Source organism: Mustela nivalis (assembly GCF_964662115.1).
Source record: "Mustela nivalis genome assembly, chromosome: 1".
Taxonomy (NCBI): domain Eukaryota; kingdom Metazoa; phylum Chordata; class Mammalia; order Carnivora; family Mustelidae; genus Mustela; species Mustela nivalis.
The window spans coordinates 171,930,694-171,957,133 of record NC_139020.1 but is presented as its reverse complement, the minus strand read 5'-3'; the positions used below and the strand labels follow the sequence as shown (position 1 = coordinate 171,957,133).

At 37.3% G+C, this 26,440-nt stretch overlaps 1 protein-coding gene across 13 annotated transcripts in view; it reads left to right on the top strand.

The window, feature by feature from the left end:
• Positions 1-26,440, top strand: part of CNTN4 (contactin 4) — a 930,864-nt gene that overhangs the window by 744,201 nt on the left and 160,223 nt on the right. For all 13 annotated transcript variants that reach the window (XM_082711571.1, XM_082711575.1, XM_082711573.1 and 10 more), the window contains 2 exons: positions 12,109-12,211; positions 14,794-14,978. In XM_082711571.1, coding sequence (XP_082567697.1) covers positions 12,109-12,211; positions 14,794-14,978 — 288 coding nt within the window. The remainder of the gene's footprint in view (positions 1-12,108; positions 12,212-14,793; positions 14,979-26,440) is intronic.

Sequence of the window (26,440 nt, the reverse complement as noted above, 5' to 3'; positions counted from 1 at the left end):
TCCATAAAATCATTCTGCATGATCTTGTATTTAGAGCCTATATATTAAACTAATAAATACAAAGTTGTATAGAATTTGTACAATCATTTTGTTAATCGAAGCTCTTTCAGAATTTCACATCCCCCTTCTGTCTCCAAAATGTGAAGAAGCAAGGCAACAGAGTCTATTGCCTGAAGTGAACTAATTATCATGGCTGGTCATTTTTCCTGCAAAGCACAGATGTAGTTTAAAGAACTAGATGTCCTCAATATTCAGGTTATTCCCTTGAAGTTCCAGCTAAGCAGTTCTGGACTGTGATTCATTGTTCCCAGCCCAAAGGTTACAGTGAGTCATAAAGAGTGAACAGTGAACGTTGACTGGAGTCCTGATAGACATCAAATGTGGTATTTGTCCCATGTTTAATCCACTGGCCCTAGAGACCCTTTGCCCCTAGCTCACCATGGTTTGGCAAGACTTTGGTGTTTTATGTTCCCACCCACACACTCTTTACATGCTTTACCCTTTCCTGGGGCTCAGACTGTTACTGAAATCAGGGGCAGGATGGTTTGACGTAAGCCTGAAGGACTCTGGAGCCAGGACCCCAGGGTGGAATCCAGTTGTACCACTTATTAGCTGTGTGACTTTGGACATCACTGTAACCTCATTTCGTTCCAGTTTTCCCAGCAATCAAGTGAGAATGATGGAAGCTAGCTCAGAGGCTTATCTTCTGGGTTAAATTACAAAAGAGTGACAAAGTAAAATGCAACATTGGTAACCTCCTTACCTAGATATACTCAACAAATTATATTCTAAAAAACAGATTACATAGTGAATAGATAGTATTATTTTTTTTAAAGATTTTATTTATTTGACAGAGAGAGAGAAATCACAAGTAGACAGAGAGGCAGACAGAGAGAGAGAGGGGAGGAAGCAGGCTCCCTGCAGCAGAGAGCCCGATGCGGGGCTCGATCCCAGGACCCTGGGATCATGATGTGAGCCGAAGGCAGAGGCTTTAACCCACTGAGCCACCCAGGCACCCTGAATAGATAGTATTATCCTTGTTGTGTAAAGTGTATGTAGATGATGACAGAGACAGATGGAAATACCACTCTCCAACATGCTAACAGTGTTAAACTTGGAAAGGTGTAGCTTTCAGAGGTAAAATGTTCAATTCTTTTTTTTTTTTCTCTTTGCTTTGTCGTCTTTTTTTTTTTTTTTCTACAATGATTAGAGATCTTTTGAGTTTTTAGGAAGACATTTGGTAAAAGGGTTATTTACAGATGGCTCTACAAGGAACTTAGAAATCACCCAACTTTGTATCTTTATTCTTTGGAAAAGAAGAGAATTAAAGACCAGTGGAGTAAGGTGAGGAAGCATCAGGGTCAAATTCCCATGATCCGTCCCCATGCTACTTAACTGAGTTTCACAAATGTTATTTGGGGCTCTAGATTAACAGATTTGCCTTCTTTTCTGCTATGATTTTTAAATTTCTTTGTATTAGTTCTTCTAAATAACTATATATTGCTATGTAGTATTTACCTCAAGGAAGTATGAAATTGAGTTATTACACAAATGTGAGAGAATTTTATAAGAGTTTATCTAGATATTTTAAAATCTGCTTTGGAAAAATAATATAATTTTCTTGTGGAAAAGTGTACCTGTTGCTTAGGTACCATGGAGAAAAAAGATTTGAGAAAAGCATATCATAATTATTTTTATGATAGGTACTAAAGTAGTCTCTGGATCAATATTAGCTAACTGTTGGTTACTAATGTTAATGAGCTTGCTCTGTTACGAGCTTCCTACACAGATCTCAAAGAATTGTCCCTAAATTTCTATAAACAAAGGTAATAGATTACCCATAGAGCATTAAGTACAAGAGAAATCATGGATTTAGATTATATTTGTAATGGCTATTTCTTCTGTCTTTAATCACTATCCATGACCTCCTTTAAAATGGCTAAAGAAGAGACGAATTAGCAGAGATGACTACAATCTTGGGAAAATGAGGTCATGTCCATGAGGATGTTTTATGTCCATTACATACACAGGTATATAATTGAACAGGAGTTATTATATGACCTTTGCCTTTTTTCTCTGTTTTCCTTGAGGCTGGCTGGGGATTGGTTTGGCAGTTCTTTGTTTTGCTTATTAGAACCCAGACAGATTTTAAGCAATTTATAGTCACTCTGTCTGATGGCTCCTTGCTTTGTATAGTGGGTATTAAATATTTTTTAATATTATCCCCAATTAGAACTCTAAATAGAAGAAATACTAAGTAATGGGGGAATGGGGTTTATCCTCTCTTTGCCTTTCAAAATCTCTCCCTGTTTCTCCCCTTCTCTTATAGACACATTTATAAATATATATATGGGTTATGTTGTATAAATGTACATATGTTTATATACACTCGATATATTGTCTTTGGAAATTAAAATGTAAACTTAATTATAAATTTATGTTCTTATATATAACCCAAATAATTGGTGATATTTTTCTAAGTTCTCCCTCATTTTTCTCAGCCTAATTTTATGTAGCCATGAAAATGCTGAGCATGGTAAGCACTGAGGCATTTAACATTTTCACCTGAAGTCAGCTTTAACGCAGTAGACAAGAGACTAGCTGATAACCTCAGCTTCCTGCAGTTTCAGAGCAAGGAGGACAGAAATAGATGTGCTGGACATAGGGTTGAAAATGTCCCTGATTGGTGCCAACCAACTTTGTCTTTTCTTTGCTATGGCCTCACCTGGGATGCATTTGTCTTTTCTTTGCTATGGCCTCACCTGGGATGCAGTGTAGGCAGGACAGGACTAAAAAGTCAGGAAGAAAAGAAGTCATGAAATCTGGGTGCAGTCTCAAATCTACCACTAACTCACATGACAAAAATCATGCCGTTTCTTTGGTCCTCTGTTTTCTTAGCTATTAAAATGTGTGATTTGTAATAAGTCAGATCTAAGCTTTAATCTAGTTATCCTATAGGATTCTAGTCACAACTCTTCTATGCTACCTTACTCCAATCCCAATATTCACACAGGCCACATAATATCTGGTGCTAATCCACAGATGCCAGTCATTGGCTCGGATTTCTTCCCAATGCTAAAAATCAATCCTAGCCCCAGACCTGGTGCATTCACTCTTCTGATCAAAATGGTCACTTGTGAGCCTTTGCCTCTATGACCATTAGTGGCTCAGAAGACTATATTTCCCTTAAAGTTCCAAATTTAAGACCAAAGACTAAAAAATGGAAAAGATAAAACTAGAATATTGTAGAATATTCTATAATGTTGATGCAATATAGTGTATCCTCCATTATGACAAGTCACTTGTTCATAGTAAACTTTTCTAATACTGCCCCAAGCTGGATTAGAACTTCAAGTGAGTATTAACAACCACTGTGTGTCTTCATAAACAAAGCAGCTTGATTTGTTGGCCACTTAATTAACCTCGTGAGATCAGATCACAAACTCATTCATTAAGAAGATCTTTTTTTTATTGTAAACTTGATCTACAACCTTTTACTGATGACCTAGCATTTAGATTAGCAAAGATGACACTTCTGCCTGGCAATGGGTAGAAATATATTCTTCACTTAGACACAGGTTTATGTTGCTTAAGATCTAGGGTTTATACCAAAACACTTTGCTTTATTTTACTCTCACTTCTAATTGCAACTTTTGTGTGGCTTTGTCACAGCAGTCATGTCTTGTTTTTAATTTTCTAACAACATCACAGTTGAGGATCTGTGGGTGTAAAAGGTGTTTTATGAGGGGAATATCTAAATGACTAGAGGATGTGAGATATTTTGCTAAACTGCCATTGCTAATCTGATTTAATAGCATCTTAATGGCTCTGGATATTTTGAAGGCTTGACAAGCTTAGAAACTTGGCAGTCAGCTTTAGACCTCTAGCACAGTCATTCCATTTCAGGTCCATGGGGGCCAAAGGTCTTGGATGGTCATTTAGCTACTCAGTTAGGAAGCATCTGTTAAGTACCGGTTGTGTGTGGTATATTATGAAATAAAAAGATGTGATCCCAGCCCCTGAAAACCTATAGTCTTAGAGAATTCCAAATTAATGAAGGGTCTGAAATTTCATTCTTATTACAATCATTGAATTGAGTTCCAGAAAACACTTGTACAGACAGAGGGATTTGAAATGAATAAGGGAAGCAGAGGTGTCTAGCCTAAAATAGAGAAGACTTGGGACATTCATTTGATTATGCATTTAACCAACAAATTTTCATTGAGTACCCATTGTATACCTGTCACCAGGAATGCAGACATCTGTGTATAACAGATTACAGCTCATCTGAGAAGCGTAACTGCAGCCTGAGGCAGGAGTGGGGCCATGTTGGGGGAGAGTGAAGAAGTAAAGCAGGTTCATTTAAGTTTCTTTTGTAGTAAGAGCCAATAGGAAGCAGTGAAAGATGCAGTGAGATTATACATATAATTGTGCCTTGGATGGGAGGAACTCTGGCCTGGTTGAGGATCAGTGCAAGCTTCCATCAAGAGTTGAGGAACGAAAAGAATCCCAGGCCTTCCAGTATTTGTTTAAAGGAGGAATCATTAGACTCCCTCCAGTATTTGTTTAAAGGAGGAATCATTAGACTCCCTCCTGCAGGCCAGTATGGCCTGTGGCCTGTTTCTGTGTTTAAAAAAAAAAATAAGTTCAACATTTTCTCCATAGAAATGTTGGGTATTCTTAGTTAATTACTAAATTCTCTGTAATTTTTGTTGCTATTGCAAATGGTTTCTTATTTTTAATCACATTCTCTAGTTAGTTATTGCTGATGTACAGAAATGCTATTTTTTTTGTGTGAGTCTACATTTGGCAAGCTTGCTGAAATCTCTTGTTAGCTCTAATAGTTGTTGATTTTTATCAACCCTCTCAAACTTTGCTATTTTTCTCATTTCCTCTAAGCCAGGCAGGGGTCAGCCAGCTAGGACTCATGGGCCATATAGCCCACCACTGTTTTTGTAAATAAAATTTTATTGGAAACTAGGCCTATCCTTTTGTTTACGTATTGTTTGTGGATGCTCTTCAGCTATAATGGCGGAGTTAACAGAGACTGCATAGCTCACAAAACCTGAATAAAATCCTTGTTCTCTGTCACTTTACAGTCAAACTTTACCAGTCTCTGACAACATGATAAGATCTTTAAATATGTGAAGACTATCCATCAAAAGACTTGATTTGTTGTTGCTCTACAGACTTGAACTAGGACCAACATGTACAAATTAGAGGGAGAGAGAGTATATTATTAATTAATTAATTAATACATAATTATATATTAATTATATTTCCACTATAATTGTTTATATTTATTATATAGCATATGTAATATATGATTATAATTATTTATATATTTATAGTATAATTGATTAGTATATAATTATATATAATATATAATTAATTAATATATATTAAGGCAATATGAAGAACTTTTTAGTAGACTGACCATAGAAGTACTTACTCAAAGGAAGATGAAAGCTGTCTTTCTTTCACCTAAAAGAAGATGATCTCATAATTAACCAATAATTAGCCAATTACTTCAGCATGTCAGGTAAACTAGGACTATTATAGTCAAGCATGGATATATTCACTCTGCCTTTTTAGGAGATAGCATTCTGGAATAACTCAATTATCTCTGCACTTTAGTTATTGAGAAGGAAGGAAAGTTCTCAGATTTAAAGTTAAAACATGTTTATTTTCACATCCTACAGATTTCTGAGGATACCCTAAAACCCTGCATTTAAGAGATGATATACAACCTTCAGCTTTCTTACTCCTCTGCAGCACTGGGGGGCAAGGGTCATTGTTTTGATGGTTGTGGCCTCAAACTCAATGGGAATTCACCTTTTGGAGGGTGGATAGTGGTAGAAAGGATTCTTTGGATGGTCCCATAGACCTCACAATGTCTTCTTCAAACGAGAGTAAAATAAGTCTTTTTTAAAAGAGCAAAGTGTAAACTCAGCCAAAGGGATTTGTAGGACTAATGAGGTATTTCCAAATATTTTTAACTTAATGAACTACACATCATATGACTTAGTCCACAAGAAAGTCAATGTGGGAACATTTCATAAGATGATTTTTGCAATTTTTTTAGTAGAAAATCCCATTCTGTGGAAGTGGGTAAAAGTCCCTTCTGTGGTTTAATTTAGCAAGCACAGATTCCAGCTAAGGCAGGTGTTGGCAAAATGTCACGGCACTCAACTCCGAAAAGTGGCCTCTTTCTGCCAACACAGCACTCTGCAAATTGTAGTTAAACAAGCATAGTGTGCGACTGATTTCTCTTTCATATTCTGTAATTTGCCAGTTATTTTGTTAAATTCTATGTTCTTAAAAACATCGGCATCCCGTTAATGATTTTTTTAGGTTTCAAAAGGGGAGCAGTCATTGCCACAAGGTCATATCCAGGATCTTGACAGGCATCGTCTCCAGTAAAATTCCATTACTCCTACTCTCCCAATGCATATATGTATTACTGTGTTGTACTTTTTGCTTTGGCTTGACATGTCATGGTTACTACAGAAATTCTTAAAGTGTACTCCGTGGACCAGAAGCTTCAACATCACGTGGGAAATTGCTAAAAATGCACATTCTCAGGCTCTATCTCAACTTCTTAAATCAGAAACGTAAGCCCTCCAGGTGATTCTAAGTTTGAGAACCACTGGTTTAGGAAAAAACAAAACAAAACAAAACCTAGGAATTTCTAATTATGTCTTCCTCAGAAAGTCAGCTCTTTGGGTTATTCGGTAAATAATCATTACCTACATATGCCACCATGAAAGTCCTGAAAAAGAGTCGCGTATGGGGGTCATAATGGTAACAAACAGGTGTGTGTTATCCACACTGTGTTCCCATTGCTAGGCACAGTGCATGTCTTAGGGTTGGTGTTACATGAATATTTACTGAATTACTCCATCGGAAAAAAAACATAGCTAAGCCTTTGACTCCTGAGGATTCTAATGTGTAGAATTTCAAGTACTGACCTTTCACTATTGTTATCATGGGTCTCTTACTCCAGAATGGAAAACATTGACAAACATTCTCATGAAATGAGACTTCTATTTTTCTTTACATTTAAAATTGTAGGTGTAACTGTCTCTAAAATTGCAAGTAAAAGCTGTCTCTGTAGACCATTTGTATCATGAATGAATGAAATTATGCAAGAGAAAGGGAATATTACTGAGATCATATATCCTGGTTGATTCTGACTATATGATATGCACTCTTTATTTCTACTTACCTTGGTTGTGTGGACACAACTAGGCCTTGAAGATGGAAAAAGGGTCTGGAGCAATTCCATCAGTAGCCTTTCTCTTTCTGCCTAATCATTCTGTAAATCAGCAGAGCAGCTGTAGACCAATTAAGTTCAAAAGTGTACAGGTGGTCAAAGGAATGACTTGAAAAATGTACTCGTGTTTTAAAGGAACTTTTGTTTCATAAAAAATAAAAGCAGCGATAGCTTTTTGAATTAAATGTAGAAAGTAAAGGCCAAAATAGTTAAAATGAAATAAATAGTCAAATAAAAATATAGCTTGGTCCAGATGTAACCAAATTAAATGGAACAGTTTGCAGGTGCCCTTCCCAAAATGTTGATAATATAGTTGGAGAAAATTGCTTCCTTCATTTTTTATGACTATAATGCTAGGACAATCTTTATATATAATGAAAATTCTTTAAACGTCATGAAAGCCATGCCATCCCATCTCTGATCCATATCTTTATGTCCTATAACTACTGCTATAAATCCAGATCAATCTGTATTATTACTAACTCTGTTACCTTAATTTTTAAAGCTATAAATATAGATCAGTGTGTATTAACCCAGAAATCATCCATATAACCACCTAAACAACCTAGAGCTCATGTTAGAAAAAAACCTACTATAATTGATTGAACTGATATAGGGAACCATGATGATGATACTTTAGAAAAGACTTCCATGCCTGAGAACAAGTGTACATTTTACTTAAAGGCTACTGTGTGTCATAGTATCAGGCCTATATTCCTCCATCTTTTCCCTCCCTTCCACAAATTTCTTCTACTGATTACCTTTTTTTTTTTTTTTCATACGCCTGGTACTAAGCTAGGATTTGTGAGGGCTACAGAAAAAAAATCAGAAGTATTTCCATTCCTCCAGGAAATGAAAGCACAAAGAAAAAGATAACATTTATAAATAGCTATAAAGATGATAGAAAACAATAATACTGTTTGAGAGTGGCCCAGAATTTTATGTGTAAAATGACATTAGTTATATGGAAGTAGTTTTTTAGTACCTATTAAGTGAAGAAACAATGATAGAAGCTAGAGGTACATGCGAAAAAGGCAGACACATTACTTAATCTCATGTATTTTACAATCAGGATGAAATGACAGATACTGGAGTCATGAATAAACAAGATGATTATGAATTGTGTAATTAACATGGAAGAAATAAGATGTTGATAAAGAATAACATAGGGACTTGTTTGAGATAGTGTGATAAGAAAACACTTCTCTGAAGGGACACCATTTGAGCTGAGACATGTAGCAAGGGAAAAGTCATCCACATAAAAATCACAGGGAAAATGAGAAATGAAAGACATTTCTACACAAAGACTTGCCCGCCAATGTTCTTAGAAGCATTACTACTTACAGCCAAAAATGGAGGCAACCTAAATAAATGCCCATTAACTGATATAATGGGCTGAATCATGTCTCCCAAAAAAGCTATGTTGAAGATGTAACCCCCACCTCAGAATATGGCCTTTTCTGAAAATAGGGTCTTCATAGGTATAATTAGTTCAAATGAATTCATTATGGGTGGTGGCGGGTCCTTAATCCAATATGACTGATGTCATCGTAAAAATACAATAAGAAGACTCACAGAACATGATGACAGGGATAGAGACTGGAGTGACGGAGCTGCACAGCAAGGACCACCAAAGATGGACAGCCACCAGCGGAAGCCAGCAAGAGGCAAGGAACAATTCTACCAGAGTGTCAGAGGCCGTGGAGCCCTGTCGTGGCCCTCATTTATGACTTCTAGCCTCCAGAACTGTAGGAGAATACCTTTCTTTCTCTTTAAGCCACTCATTTCGTGTTACCTTGTTGCTAATATGACCAGGGAACAAATAAATAACATGTGGTATCTCCAAACAGTTGAATACTATTCAGCAATAAAAAGGAACAATTTACTGATACATACTGCAACAAGGATGACCCTTGATAACATTCTGCCAAGTGAAAGGGTCCAGATGCAAAAGAACTTGGAGTGTCTAATTCCATGTTTATGAAATTTCCAGAAAAGGCAATCTCTCGGAAACAGTAAGCAGATTAGAGTTATTGCCTGGGGCTAGAACACGTTCTGAGGCTTGACTGTGAAGAGTCAGGAAGGACCATGGGTGTTGGAAATGCTCTAAAACTGGATTATGGTGATGGCTTCACAGCTTGGTCAACTTACCAAAAATCTTTGAATTGCACTTAAAATTGGTCAGGTATTTATATGTAAATTATACCTCCATAAGTGTGTGTGTGTGTGGTGTGTATGTGTGTGTGTGTGTGTGTGTGTGTGTTTTAAAGAAGTCAGGGGAAACATTGAGAACTGAGGCAAAGAGGTTTTGTTGCTATCTGGTCATTTAAAGGCCACTGTGGGATGGAGAATAGGTCGGGCAGAGGAGAAGAAGGATCCTGGAAGAGTGAACTTGGAGTCTGGGCCTTGGTACACAGGCATTTAGGATGAGGAAAGAACAGGGCTGGGGATCTTCCACTCTGTCTCTGCATTGCTGTGATATTTCAGTTTCTGAAAAAGGTCCTGTGAGATATATTTTTTCCTTGGTATATCTTTCGAGCTGGGTTAAAGAAACCTAGTGTATATGTAATGTTTATTGAAGGAGGAGGCAGGGGGAACCCTGATGGCTGCTGAAACAGCCTTGCCCTCTGTATTTTAGCAGTATTGTCTCATCTCCCTCCCACACAGGACACACTGCAATGCAGATTGTTTTGATTTCCTGAGAGCACAAAAGACCTCTTTTTCTCAAAGCAATTCTTTTTTTAATTAGCCTTGTTCCTGGAGTACGTAACCATACACACCGCAGTAAAAGGTGTTAACTTGTTCCTGCACTCAGAGTCATACTGCTGATATTTATGGGATGATGAGTCAACGGTTCGACGTTGGTTAGCAAGTTCAGCAGCTGTGTGCGAATGCCAGCATAAGCAAGCGCCACTTCTTTACTGGCCCCACTCGGTAGCAAATGCTCAAAGAAAGGCAAACCCAAATTGAAGTGCATGAGAACTCAGCCCGGCCAAAAAGGAGCGAATGGTTTTGTAACTGAATGTGGCAAGCATGGATTTTCTGTATTTGAATCTAGTTTTGTAGTGTTATTCATTATAGGGGTGAGAGCCCACAATAAAAGAGGAATCAGGGACCAGAGCTGCAACCTGGAACACTAACTAGTTTATTGTGAAAATGAAGACAAACTGCTTTACCTCTTTGAGATTACAGCCCTGCTCACAAAAGGGAAAGACAGATTAGGACCAATTTTAATTCCGGGAGAAGTGGTTTAGAATCCCCCTCCCCCCTTTTTATAAGATGCATTTATTTTAGAGAAAAAGAGAGTGCACACACATAGCGGCTAGAGGGAGAGAAGTGTTAGCAGACTCCACACTAAGCAAGGAGCTGGACGTGGGCCTCAATTTCACGATCTTGAGATCATGACCTGTGTCAAAACCAAGCACTTACTTAACTGATTGTATCACCCAGGTGCCCCTTTTGAGAATAGGTTGCTAGCTACAGATCCACTCTGTGGGAAAGTATGAATCCATGGATGCCAAGATTAAAAATGCTCAACTAAATTATTTCAAAGATCCCTTCCAAATCCAATCCTCCCTATCATGCTATGAAAGGAAAAAACTAAACAGGTATGTTCAACTTCGCACTTTGGATGACATACCTCATAGCAAACCTAGCTAGACAGCTGTGTCATCTGACACTTTTGATTTTCTTTTTACACATTAAGGAAATCCCCTTGATGCTTCCCAAACATTAAAGCTGCATCAAAAAGGATCATCTCTGCAAAATGAATGAAATTATTTCCCTCTGTCATTGTACCTGTCATCATCTGTTCCTTGCTTTTACTTTTTCTTCTGAATCCCTCAGTCTTTTTTCCTGGAACTATAGAATACCTAAAAGGTGAAATGGAGGAGCCTATCATTTCTTACTCAGTTAAGTAATTCCAAACTTCATACTGGCACAGCTGAATCAGAGACCATGGAAAAGGATTAGAAATTGAATAGAAATAAATGTATTCAATCAATTAGAGCAGTGGGAGATGGGGTCAAAAAGGCTTGATAAGAAATAATTGGTAAGTCTTCAGTTATAAAGTATGGACTTAGGTAAAGTATGCACTAAGATATTTAGACTTAAAATAGGGACTTAGAAAAAGTATTTTGTTAGGTTATTTTACCTTGGCCACAATTGTACATTTTCTAGGATATGGGAAAATGGGAGAATATAACCTTCAAAGTAAACATGCCGTTAAGAAGGTGGGTATAATTTTAAGATTACTTTTTATAGTTACTTCCTACTGTCCTTTTTATATTGGTTCAGAATACACTAATACTGGCATTTGATGTTATCCTCTGTGCACTAATTTGTGCTTGGATCAGATTGGTGTTGAAAGTGAGTAATAAAGTATTTTGTGGTCACAAATTGATTATTAAGATTTTTTTCTTATATAGATCAAATCAATCATGGAGATTTTTTTTAATACTTAAAATTTTTCTACAATCTTTTCAGTAATTTTTTTTATTTTCCTGATGACTAGGACATTATCTCTCCCCTCCTTTTTTGGTCCATAACTGCCTTAAGAAGAAAAGAAAAGAAAAAAATGTTTTTTGATAAGTGAAGTTGAATGCACGGAGAATTTGATCCTAGCAGATGGTACAGCACTGTGATACAAAATTTCCCCTAGCAGTAACTGGGAGAGGAGCCACAATTCAAGGCTGGTTAGAGATAGAACCAGCTTTAAATGAAGAAATTAATTGTGCACATAATGATGTATGAGAGCATCCTACATTAACAGAAGAACACTTACGTACATTTAAAAAGAACCTCAGAGACTTAGTTCCTTTGTTTATTCACAGGGGTGATGGGTGAATATGAGCCAAAAATAGAAGTGCACTTCCCAGAAACAGTGCCGACTGCCAAAGGAACAACAGTGAAGTTGGAATGCTTTGCCTTAGGAAAGTAAGTTTTGGTTTCTCTTCCATCTTGTCCTCCCTTCGGCTGGGGCAGGTAGACAATTTTATGTGCACTGTTCACAGCAATGGTTTCTGAGGTGAGTGAAAAGCAAGACAAGCCTTTCTTTTGGTAATTCTATGTATGCATCTTTGATTCTGCCCTCTCACCACGGAGAGGGGACATGTAATAGCACAAGGGGGATTAGGCTGCCACAATTGACACGGCCACAAAGGAGAAGAGAATGGGCAATTCTGAAAAAGTATTTTGTTCTATTATTGTGACCTGTAATGTGCACGCTGTCTAACCCAGAATGACAGGAAAACAATGGCCTTCATTTGAGATACACTCAAGCTGACTCTTTGGGAAAATATGGACTTTCATTCTTGCCCTAGTTTAGAGAGGATGCATCAGACTTTTCTTGAAATTCTTTTTAAATGCCCAGTCTCTTCTCTCTAGTTTGGATTTCCTTCTATTCTAGCTAAAGATAGGTAAGATCTTACATCTGAAAATTATTCACTTTTTTATTACATCTGTGGAGTGATAAACCTACTTGGGATCCAGTTAACCTTTCCATAGATTATCTTTGCAAGGGCAGAAAGAAAATGAAAAACAGATCAGTTAAGATTTTCCCAGTAACACTGAAAAAAGGACTTGGCATAAATGATACACACTATCTTCTGAAATGAAATTTGTAGATCATCTGTGATTTTAATGATTGACATTAATCTCTACACCCTACTCCCTCTCTCCAGCTAGCCCATCGCTAATTCCCCATCCTCTCCGTGCCCAAATGTTGACTTATGCAACAACACTAGCATGCTCAACCTCAGTATCAGCACCTAATCTGTTTCCGTATTTTTTTTTTTGCACTTCACACCAGCCATAGAAGAAAGATGTTCCTTTTTATCATTGTATTTTCAGCTCTAATAAAAGAGTTCTTTTGGTTTCCATGTTTTTAAGTTGGGGCTGTGTGAGCTACAATAGTATCTTTACTTTGGCACAATGCAATGCAGTGATAAATCTTTGTATCCTGAAAACTTACCACATGAAATGAATTATGACATATCTGTAGGACTGAACATTGTACAGACATTAAAAGGCAAGTTGTACAGCAACATATGAGACCGAGAAAATACCCATGATTTATTGCTAAGAGACTAAAAACAGATTGCTAAACATCATAGCGTGGGCTCATTTTTTATTTTAAATATATACGTTGGGAAATGCAATCCAGGGAAAAGGTGGAAACAGGTAGCTGGATAAGCTAGGTATAAATTTGGTAAACTATACAAGGTGACACCTTGAAAAATCTTTTTTGGAAAAAGAGCAAAACTCAAATCGTTCATATTTCAAAGGGGGTCTGAATTAAACTCTATTCACACTGCTTGAATGGCACTGGAATAAAAACAAAAGACCAAAATTGGGCTCCTCCAGTCTGCACAGAACTGTTTGGGTATGCATATCTAGCTGCCAAAACACATCATCATTGCCCACTTAAGAGCAGGAAGACTGTGTCTAAGTACAGTTATTTGTAAAGGCATGTATTAAGTATATATCTCATCAAATGTAAAGGCACCCGTAATGTACTTTTGATAGAGCCATTTCTGCATTTTGAGTTAGTGTCTGTTGAATTAACTTAAATTGTTCTAAAACAAGTGTACTAGAATTGATGGCTTTAATTTTTTAAATACCATCTCAGGTTTTCCAGAGAAGATTAGCAAGTCTTTAGCCTAATTACTTCTCTGTGTGTGTTTTTGTGAAAAATAAATAAGTAAATAATTGTATCCCCTGATAGGAAGCTGCACTCTTAAAAGCTGTGGGTAGCTTGCTCAACCATTGATTTGCAGACTCAATGATGCCCTCCTTGCAATTTAAGATGTGTTCTCACAGTTATGGCTGTAGGGTGATAGATGCCTTGAGAGTACATAAAGACCCCACTGATGGCTTCTTTCCTTATCTTACTATTTTAAGTAAAATTTCCCCTAACCACTCTCCTAGTCAGCTGCTGCTATAAGTTGGTAAGGTTCTATAAAAAATATTCCAAGGGACTGAAAGTAGAAGCTGCCAGTTTCTTCTTGCCTATCCCTTAAAACTGACAAAACATCACTTCTGTCTTATTTCAATAATCAAAGTCGACAAACAACCCAGCAGGTTTAAGGCAGAGGAGAACCTGGACCTCGTATGGGAATAATGTGAAAGTGCAGTCATCTTCAATCTGACACATTTGTGCTCAGACATTTCTATTTTCATATTTATGATTTAGGGGGAAAAAAAAACAGTTACACTAAAAAATGCAAGCATGTAAAATCTGTTTTTTATTTTAGAGATAATATTATATATTTTTATTAAGGTTAAGAAAGTTTATTTGATTCTAAGAAAAACACTTAATATATAAATAGTAATACTGGAAATGTGGATATAGCTAAAATCATAATAGTGATATGTGAATGAATGAAGTTTGGGAATACTGTCTAAGGCAAGCTTATATGTTTAGAACCAAGAAGAAAGGGGTTATGGGAAGCATAGGTTCAAATAAAAGGTACAGTTTTCTCTAATCTAATGTACTCCTTTTTTATTCTCACTATCAGTCCGGTACCAACTATTATCTGGAGAAGAGCTGATGGAAAGCCTATAGCAAGGAAAGCCAGAAGACACAAGTCAAATGGAATTCTTGAAATCCCCAATTTTCAGCAGGAAGATGCTGGTTTATATGAATGTGTAGCTGAAAATTCAAGAGGGAAAAATGTAGCAAGGGGACAACTGACTTTTTATGGTAAGTTTACCTCTAGGATTTATCATTTGTGATGCTAAAAACCTTGGCACTAAAAGCATAAACTGGGAGGTTTCCTTTCAGGCTTTCTGGAAAGATTGTGTACAACAGGACTATATAAAAGCCTTGGTTTGCTGCTAATTAGCGTTCCTGGGGTGATTCTGGGTGTGGAGAGTGAGGGTGGGGGGCAAGGATGTTGACAAGCAGAGAGGAAGAAATCAGGCTGAGGTGTTTGGGAGATGGGCATTAGTGGGAATGCACTTGCGAAGAAGTGTTTTTCCTCTTCCCATCAAGCTGTAAACATGACACAGGAAAGCTTTTGTGATTCCTTCTCCTGATGTTTTTCTTTTTAAACTGTGTGCTTTTCTTCTTTCGAATTTTGATTTCGGGCTCATGTTAATTCTTTGTAATTGCTTCTATTTGATAGCAATTTAATGTGGTACCATGAACATTTCAAAATGCACACTCCCCAATTTTAGTTCTTATCAGAGTAGAGCGTGACAAATCTCTCTCACCCCAAAGACATTTTATGTGCAGCTGCTCCTATTCCAATCAAATCATCGGCATTGATCCAAACGTAATATAAATGGAAAACCTCTAGCACGTGGTCATCAATTTAGCCAATCTTGGAAACCCCTGTCAGGGTATTGATTTGAAATCCAAAGAGGAATTTCATTGGATAGGCATTTTGAAAGCAAATTGAGTTCTGCCAAATTGGAACATGTCTGAATCCCATCTTTCTGGGAGATGGGAAATAACTATTGTAGACTGATAATTATTCAAAAATAGTTTAAATATACAACAATGAATATTAAAGTGCTGAGAGTAGTTCTTTAGGGGCAAGTTGTAGTAAGAGTTTTAAATGTCCTTATTTTTTTGAAATAACAGATAATAATAGTTATTTAAAATAAATATTTTACCAATTCTTCTTCCAAAGCATTTTGGTTTTAAGATAGAGCCAAAGATTAGGGTACCTGGGTAGCCCAGTGGGTTAAGCCTCTGCCTTCAGCTCAGGTCATGATCTCAGGGTCCTGAGATCAAGCCCCTCATCAGGCTTTCTGTTCAGCAGGAAGCCTGCTTCTCCCTCCTCCTCTCACTTTCTCCCCCCCGCCCCCCGCTGCCTCTCTGCCTACTTGTGATCTCTCTTTCTCTCTCTCTCTGTCAAATAAACAAATAAATAGTCTTTAAAAAAAAAAAAAAATATATATATATATATGGCCAAAGACTTTATTTATTCATCATAAAATCTTCCTTAGAAACATGATAGGAAACTGAATGGAGATTTTGAGTATCAGCTAGCTTGCAGGGAGCTCCCCGACATGACCCTCAGGATTTAGAACTTACCTACCTGATATATCCAGGGTGACAGGTGAGCACACACGTTCTAGAAACTATTTCACATGATGACATGGGCAACAGTTGTTTGAATAAGCTTATATACTTCTTTAATCATTCATCTTTCTTCAACAATTATAAAGGACTAATTCTACTCAAGCCAGATGATGGACTTGAAATGTCATCTTGGCTCTTTCTTAAACTGTGGTATTTGATACCTTATTTGATTGGTTGAAAAGTAAAAGACGGGTGCCTGGATGGCTCAGTGGGTTAAGCCGCTGCCTTCAGCTCAGGTCATGATCTCAGGGTCCTGGGATCGAGTCCCGCATTGGGCTCTCTGCTCAGCAGGGAGCCTGCTTCCTCCTCTCTCTCTCTCTGCCTGCCTCTCTGCCTACTTGTGATCTCTTTCTGTCAAATAAATAAATAAAATCTTTAAAAAAAAAAAAAAAGAAAAGAAAAGAAAAGAAAAGTAAAAGACTCCATAGTCCATTGACTGAAAACCATAGGACCAAAAGTTACACATTTGTTTAGTGAGATACAATTGATGTATTTTTCAAGTGTTTAGAGTACATTTTTCTCACAAGCATAATAATTTCGTATATGTCAGGCAAGGACAACCTGAAACTATTCAGAAAAATGGCCAATGTTTTCTCTTTTTTTATTAGCTGAATAGAATTTTTGATTTAGTTCTGGCTGTTCCTGAGTGTTATTTGAGTTGTTCAGCTAATTGAATAAGATCGTTTTTGCTTTCATGGTTTTCTTTTTTTTTTTTTTTTCATGGTTTTCTTTTAAGTGAAGTATCTGTTTTTGTTATGAAAGTATGAAATGTTCTGTAACCAGGAGTTGGTGTAGTGCTTTCTAGTGAGTGAAAGTTTTCCTGCAGTGGAAAAAGAATACTCCAGAGTCACTGTTCTGGAGAGTCAAACTTGTCATTGGCCCTCAGCCTTGTGCAATAAAATGGTTTGGTTTTTTTTCCTTCAGGGATCCTGCCCTGGAGATGAAAATCAGGTTCTAACAGTGTTTCCCTTTTAAATGGAGTTATCTGCATCCATGCATGGGGGAAAGAGCGGAATGAAATTTGCCTGCTTTCTGAAGATAACTGGGCTTTTTTCTCAGTTGTCAACCACCCTTGGTATTAAAAGCTTGTCAGATCAGTTGACTTTAATAGTACTTGGCTGTTGCATCTATGTTTATTCTTTTGTTTTTCCTCAACTAGCATATCAGTGACGCAGAAATTATCGAACTGTTTTCATTGTCACAGGAGAGATTAATTATACAAAAGTGCTTGGCTGTCATTTTCTCTCTCTGTCTCTCTCTCTCTCTCTCTGGTTTTTTTTTTTTTTTGGTCTCTATTGGGTATTCCCAGTGCTGAGTTCCTAATATCCAGCTGTCTAGATCTCCAATTTAAATGAGTTATTATAATTAAAATCACTGTGTAGATCACAAAAGGGGAGAAAATAGCCCCAGTTATTTATCCATGAACATTCTATCTTTGTTGACAAGAGAGTTTCTTATAACATTAAGATGTGCTATGCTCAGGGGTTATAAACCATGGGTTTGAGTTTAGAAACCTGCTTCTCTTTTTATGGTTTCAGTTGTTTATTCTGTTCATCAAATCTCCACTTCAACAAGCACAGGTGTGCTAACTTCTCATCTAGCTTAGCGATACGGCCTTTTTTCTCATTTTACACTCGAACAATTAAACCTTCCTCCAACCACCTGCTGGACATGATTTCGTTGTTCCCATCTTCCCTGTGTCAGAATGTGGAACCTCCTATTCCTGGTTGGAATATTCCCACTATAGTTCTATCTTTAGGTTAGCATGTGCTACTCATGTTTGGGCTCTGTGAAGAATTAAAACTAGTTCAGACATAAAACATTTTACCCTATCCTGTCTTTCCAATTTATTTTTGCCGTGACTTATACTTGACCAGTGTGGTTTAGTTTTTGTTTTGTTCCTTTGTTGTTGTTGTTGTTTTGAGTATAGTGGACACACAATGTTACATTAGTTTCAGGTATGGGATACAGTGACAGGATAAGTTTATACATTATATAGTGCAGTCTACTTTTAATACGATCTTTCAGACATTTTCTCAGCATAAAAAACTTTCTACAAATAGATCTGTAGTTTTCAAGAGTAAAATACAATAAATCTTTGTTGCTAAAGGTAGAAATTTTCCAGGGATTTTAATATATTATTAACTTGTTCAGCAATTTTTTTTTTTTTCATTGCCTGATGTATTGTGAGGCATCCTGATTGGGTGAGGGCTGGTGGCACAGGCAGTAAAAAATTCACCCATTTATAACAATATAATATATTGTATATTGTAATATATTGTATATTGTAATATAATATATTGTATATTGTTTATATAGTAATATACTTTAATATATAGTATATTGAACACACTACAAGGGAGCAATGGAGACAGCAAAGGAGAGAATTTCTGCCACGAGGTGGTAGTGAGGGGGGTATAGTTATAGGGTGGAGTGAGGGAGTATGGCAACATATGGAATTTTCCCTTTTTTGGTAATCTTAGGAAATTTGCCCCTATTAGAAGTGGTAAGTTAGGGCCTATGACTATTTCAAGATGGGTAGCTTAGTGACCCTGTTGCATTCAGGTAGGTGGCTATTCTGGGCCATTTTGCCTTGCTTAAATTTCCACTGCTCAAGCCTATTGCTTAAAGAAGTCTTTATACCTATGGCAGGCAATGCCAGGCAGTAGGGTTGCAGTACAAATCCCTGCCCTCAAGGAGCTTGTATTCTACTAGAAGTTGAAGATAATATACTACAAAGCAAATGAATGAACTAGAAAGTTTCATATTGTAATTAAGAATTATGAAGAGAATAATCAAGATTATATGACAGAAAATAACAAGGAGGAGGGGAAAGGCTTCATAAGATAAGGTAGTCAGGGAAGACTAGTCTAAGAACTGAATTCTGAGCTGAAACCTGAAGGATGAGAAAGAGCCAGATTTTCAAGGGAAATACACCTCAGGCAGAAGGTAAAGAATTACAAAGGCCCCAAGATAGAAAATTACGTGACATGTTTGAGCTGCAACAAGGAAGCCAATATAACTAAATCATGGTGAAAAAGGGCAAAAAGTTTTGAAAAATAGGAGGGTGACAGATACCTTACAAGCCAGGCACAGTTTGGGTTTTATTTTGAGTATAATGGGAAACCATTGGAGGATTTTAAGTAGGGAAATGACTCCATAGGATTCACCACTTTAGAGACCACTCTGGTTGCTCTGTGGTGCATAGATTATGGGAACCAAGAGCCAAAGCAGGACAACCAGTCAGGGAGCCATCTAGGTGAGATGTTGGTGGCTGGGACTTAAAGAACAAAATAAATGGAGAAACTTAAGTTATATTTTGAAGTTAGAGCCAATAAGACTTATTCTTATAAACTCAGTTTGCAGATGGAACTGCTTCCCAAAGAGCCAGTTTAAGTTTACATAGTAAGAAGCAGAGCTAGATTCCAAATGCCGTGTTCCTTCCTCTATGTTAGAGGTTCTTGTACTTCAGTGTGCATTAGAATACCACGGAAAATTTGTTAAAATACTATCGGGCCCTATGCAGAGGTCCTGATTCTGTAGGGCTGGGGCAGGACCTGAAAATTTGCATTTTTTAAAATTTTTTTTAATTTTTATTTTTTATAAACATATAATATATTTTTATTCCCAGGGGTACAGGTCTGCGAATCGCCAGGTTTACACACTTCACAGCACTCACCATAGCACATGAAAATTTTCAGTAGTGCTGTCGCAGCTTGTTTAGAGTCCACACGGTGAGAACCCTTGCTCTGTGCTAAGCTGTTTGCAAGTAGCAGAGTGAAGCTGAGATTCAAGTACAAGCATGCTAAGGTGCTCTTGGTTCTCCACAAAGCTCACCGCTTGCTGTCACATCAGGTCCTGTAGCCAGTCCACATAGACAAAGTAAAAATGAGAGTGCTAAAGCAATTATCTTTGAGGACGGTAAAGGAAAGTATAAAATGGATTTGATTCACTTGATAATTACTCATTTTTCCACCTCATTGTGTCTGTATAGTCACTTCCTTTCTTTCACAAATAGACATATAGTATTAAATAGCCATCATTTAGAAGCATGAAGTGTGAACTAAAAGAACCTGCTATTTAATACCTTTTGTATTTCTCCTATAGGTAACAGGTGTTAGGAGAGTGCAGCCATCATATTTCCATTAGGAAAATGGAATATTTGAGGAATATAATATTTGAGCAGGCTTCAATTCATAGAATCCTGTCATGTTTGAACTGGAAGGAACTAGGAGGCCAACCCTTTGATTTATATAAGGAAAGAAAAGAAAACCCAGAGACATAAAATAACTTACCCAAGATCATACAGTGAGTGAGAGTCAGAGCCATGACTAGAGCTGCTCTATCTGTTATACTGCATGTTAATTTTCCTGCCAAGAAGACATTTTAATACAGTAGGTAAGGGGGAAATCCATTAATCATCTAGATACTTTTTCTGCATATCTTCCACAACCAAGGTCATAAAATGAAAACATCCAGATGAACAGTTGACTTTCTCACTTTCTATTTTCTAAGATAATCACCTGATTATTGAGTCCAAATAGCTCTTTTTATTTTCCTTTAGAAATTACACATTTAGTTGTGTGTCTAGACTTTGTATGCTTTGGTCCTTTGGCTCGAATGGCATAACTGTAGGCTCGATGACTCTGCAAACGATGTTTGAGTATCTCTAAGGTCATCAGTAAGTGAATACAGAAGCATCATGCAGGAGAGCATACTAATTTCCCCCCAGATATGCTAAGTATATGTGATCACTAGATAAAAGTCAGCCCTACAGAGCAGCTTAAAGGACACAGTGACCAAAAACTGAACACAGTAGATAAGGTACTTCCACAGTAGAGCAAGAGTCTGCTTAATTGTTCTGGACAGAACTGATATGAAGACCCTCAATTTCCCTCGGTGCCACTTAAAGTCAGCAATTTTTGTTTCCTTCTCTTTGTCTGGTAGTTCCAATAAGATGCTTACTGCAATATTTCAAGAGTTGCACACTGAGAACACAGTGTAAACGATGGCCAATGGGAAATGATACAGAAGTAGAGTCATGAGATCCTCACCCAAGAGAAGCTTCAGATTAGGGAAGAAAAAGCCATATCAAGGACAACATTGAAATACAATTCAGTTCCTTCACTGTGGATTGCCATAGGAAGCAGAGGTGCTATTACAATTTTTTACCCAGCAAGGAATACTGTTTAAGTATACTGGTGGCAAGTTTTACATAAGTGGATTCATTTATCTGCAAGTTTCTGTGCTTGTCTAGAGTAGGAGTTCTCACACTTTTCGTTTCAGACCGCTTTTCACCTTTAAAAATTATTAAATACTCCAAAGAGTTTTTGCTTATGTGGGCTATACCTACTAATAGATACCATATTAGAAATTAAAACGAAGAATTTAATTTAGCGATTTCTTTATTTTAAAATGAAAACATGTTAACAAAATTAACATATTTTAAGAAATTGACTGTATTTTCCCTAAAAAATTAATGACAAGAAGGACATTGCTTATGTTTTCACAAATCTCTTTAATGTCTGTCTTAACAGAAGAAAGCTGGACTCTTATGTGCTTCTCTAGTCAGTCTATCATGATGTATTGGCTTGGTTGAAGTAAATGAAGAAAATATGGTCTCCTATAGATAGGTAGTGGGAAGGAAGAGTTCTCATGGACTTTCTGAAAGAGACCTGGGAAACCCCAGTGGTCCTGAGACCATACTTAGAGAGACACAGGTTCAAAAGAATGCTCCCATCATCACTGATAGGTAGGGTTGAACATATTTTGAGAGCCTATAGATAGAGCATGAATGTTGAAGGCAAAACAGGCCTGTGTGTTCATCCTAACTGAACCACATTCTGAATTGAGACCTTAATATTTCTGGGCCTCATCTACAAAATGAGGATAATTCTATTTAGCCTACAGGTTACTATGAGGTTGAGAAATGACATATAAAAAGGGGCACTGATGAGGTAGTCCATAAATACATAGTGTCGATGTTTGGTATTTTGCTCAAAAGGTAGATAGGGGAAGGAGAAAGGGATAAATTCAACAAGAGCAGATTTTGGGAATTACTAGGCAGTGATCAAGTTATAAATTAAAAGGAAATTAATCCATGTCAGGCTAGAGTCATACCTTGGTTTTCTGGGGTAGAAGTGAACTTAGTGAACCAACCTTAAGGCCTTACAAATATAATAGAAGTGATGGCACAAAACAGGCTGTTTGTGCCAAATGAACAGGATGTGTTCAAAAGGTCTACAATTGGAAGATCAGGGAAGTCTTCATGGAAGAGGTGTTTCTTCACAGTAAAAACGGGTTAGGAATGAAGTGCAAGAGAATACTCCGAAAAGACAAAGTGGTAAGAACAAAGGTTTGAGGAGGAACTGGCTTATTGGACTTGATGACAAAAAAAGACCCTTTCATGACAGGGGCTATGTGTTCAATGGGCGTAGTTACAGAGAAAGTAAGAGAAGTAGATAACAGGGTACTATAAATATTAGTCTAAAAATACGAAATGATGGTAATGTTCTCTTAGTATGTATAACAGTTACAGCATGCAAAGCACGTTCACAAATCCTGTCCATTATGTTACCACAGATTATTTCCTACAATCATATCTGTTGTATGTATTAGTGAATACCTGTTAATAGAAATGTGCTTGGTTGCCCTCCAGTATGCCTTCCCAGTAGTCAGCTTTTATCTTTTGTGCAGAGTTTATCATTGTTACCTGTGAGAGAGAGTTGGCCAGAGGCAAAAGTGCAGCACAGAGGTAAAGAGACCCTAAATAGGAGGGTCCAAGTGAAGCACAAATTAACTGTGAACCCAGGAGATTCAAGAGTTCAGTTGATTCAGGATGCAATCTCAAGACTTAGCATATTAAAGTTAGAAGAGACTTCCAACACTGTCAAGTCCAACCTCACCTCAATTTAAATGAGAAAACAAGCTTTCAATCTCCAGGCCCCAAATCCAAAGCTGCTTCTGACAAAACAAGATTTACATGACTTCAGCATAGTATTTTTAAAAGTGCACGTGTTGTTTATTCATTAAGTCCCCTTTTTTTTTTTTACATGAAATTCTAAATATTTAAAACAAAGCAAGGCTTCTCTGGTTAAAGACAATACTTCCCTAGAACCCTAAGAGCTTCACAGAATTGAATTAGAAAACCCCCATATTAGGATACTTGCTTGCTGTTGTGTGTGCAGTAGATGAGAGACTGAAGTCAGAGAATGAGGGCTGAACAAAGATTAAAAAAGTACCGGAGCTTAGAACACAATACAAGTAGTTCTGGTAAAGCAGATCTTTCCATTCAACGACTTGTGCAAATGGGAAGTCAGGGGTTGAAAAGGAGACTGTAGTAATAAATTGGAAGAGTCTCTATAGTATGGTTTCAAAATGAATAGTTCAAGTGCCAGCACTGGAAACATTGAATTCAAGGCAAAGATAATGAGAATATCTCAGTGATTCTGTCAACAATCCAGATTTCCAGACTGGAGATAACAACTATATACACAGGTGGTAAATTGAAGATAGTAATTATCTTCAGGTTCATAAAACCCACTATCAGCAAACTTCTGAAACATTGTTAGCCAAAGCTCTGCTTCCTTGGAGGTGATTCATTTTCTCCAAGACTGTGTAAGAAACCAGAAATAATTTCAAATGGCTACTGGGTCATCTTTGCAATAGTAATTTAAATGCTTTTCTCCAGCATATCATTCCTTTTACATTTTTAAATTTCTGAGCTCTAAGGCTCAGGATGGCATTTTTCCCTATTAGAAATGTCTGATTTTGAAGAATCAGAGATGTCCCCTTTGAGAATTGTTTGGCCACAAAGTTCAAATTCTGTCCCTCTACAGTTAAATTCTTATTGGATATGATGCTTACATGATTCCAATGTCTGAAATACACAAAGATTCAGGTCATTTTTGGCAGTTACTGCACAAAAGACCAAAATGTAAAGATTGTTCATTTATCCAAGAGACTAACAGTGTCACAGGTCAAATCCCAAACAATCATTTAACCTTATATTTGAATTTGTAGCTAGAGGACAAGACTTGTTATGTTTTAGAGTGGGGTTTATTCCGTTTCAAACCTTGAAAGAACGTGAATGACCAAAATGGATGATTTAATAAATGGAGGTGATTAATTCTGTTTAATATGTGGGATATAAATATATTACCTGAAAAGGCATTTTAAATATTCTTTCTGAAATAATAGTGCTATACCAACCTATTCAGGCCTTGTATAGAGTTACCATTTAGGCATGGCATCATCAAACATAGTTGAAACTAGATACCAAGGAGTAAATACCACAAGCCCATATGCGTTAGCCACTCCCTACCCCACCCACATAAGGAAACCATGTTTTCTGTCATGCACTAGAATGGACCATTTGCTGTTCAAGGACTTAGAACTAGGTGACCCATAGAGATATGGAGAGATAAAAACAATTTCCATCAGACAAAGGACTTTACACAAGAAACTCACCCCACTTAGATCTGATTCATCTCATCTCAACGAGTGACAGCAGAAGTCTTCACCTATAGATCTGCAACTGGCATGTGAAAAAGGAAGATAATCTCCTTCTTTGCCATATATATAATATGATATTCCATTCCTAATCCTGGGTCCTTGTCCAGGTGTTCACTTCAAAAGGAATATGCTTTTATCATTTCAGTTTTGGCTTCTAGGAGTTAATTTTACTTTAAAAATAAAGAAAACGCCTGATAATGTCTCTCTACTCCTGCGTTTGCTTGTGATTTCACCTGGGCCAGCACAAATAACCACCCCTGAGCATTCTTATCAAGCACCTTAACCTCCACAGCCCTGTTGGAAGAGACAAAATGAACCCATGCAAGTAATTAGTTAGAACTTTGCAAGGTCTTTTTGTAATGCTCTCAAGGCCCTTCCTTCCCTTCCCATCTCCCTTTTTGCGATGGCAAGATTTTGCTACTGCAAGCTCTCTCCAGTTTTGAGAGAAAGCCATGAATAAGCCCAAGTGTTACAGGAAATCCATGACATTGAAATCTCAGTCTCTGCACGTGGTTTTGATGTTTCCTTTTTGAACTTCAACTTGACATTGCTTCATAAGTTCCATTTGCCCTTCCATTTATTTTTCCCTCAGTCTCTTTGAAAAGTTTGGCTTAGTTGTTAATATTCCACATAGATTTCTGTAGCTTTTCCTGTTTGCTTTGTTTTCGTGGGCTCTGTGGGGGGTAAATATTCAGCAGGTTGAATGTGAAATCAGGCACACAATTGCCATTAGCCCTATCAGGGCTTCACATCAAATTCTCCAAGCAGAGAACAGAAAAGGTATCTACCTTTTGAGCTCCCTTTGCATTAGCAGCAGGAAGATACAGAACAATGGCAGACTTGCAGCTCTTTCAAGGATGAAGGTGATAACCTTTCGTTCAAGTTAATGCTTGTTGATGTTATAACTTTTTTTTTTTTTTAATCGACCCTTACAGCCTCCCTTCAGATGCAGCAATGCATCATCCCCCTCAGGAGAGGATTTGTAAAATTGTATTTTGCTCCTTGAAAAACAAGCAATTGCTAGAAGATGTTAAAAGGAGAAAGCAACATTTATTCAGGGACCTAGAGACCTCTGCTGGTTAAATGACTTGTTGATTGTTTTTCTAGTTTTGTTTATTAGTAAGTAGGTAAGATAGACAGCTTAGCCTCAACACTAATAATTTCCTTTTGAATTGAATTATAGCTGATTTGAAGCCTCACTAAATGAAGATACTGAGGTCAGGTCAGCTAAGAGACATGTTATGAATATTGAGCAGCATCTGCCAATTGAATACCGATAACAATTCTAACTATTAGGTCTATATTGGTAGGCATAGAAATGCCTATAGAAATGCCCTGTGAGGGGCGCCTGGGTGGCTCAGTGGGTTAAGCCGCTGCCTTTGGCTTGGGTCATGATCTCAGGGTCCTGGGATCAAGTCCCACATCGGGCTCTCTGCTCAGCAGGGGGCCTGCTTCCTCCTCTCACTCTGCCTGCCTCTCTGTCTACTTGTGATCTCTCTCTCTCTCTCTCTCTCTCTGTCAAATAAATAAATAAATAAATCTTTAAAAAAAGAAATGCC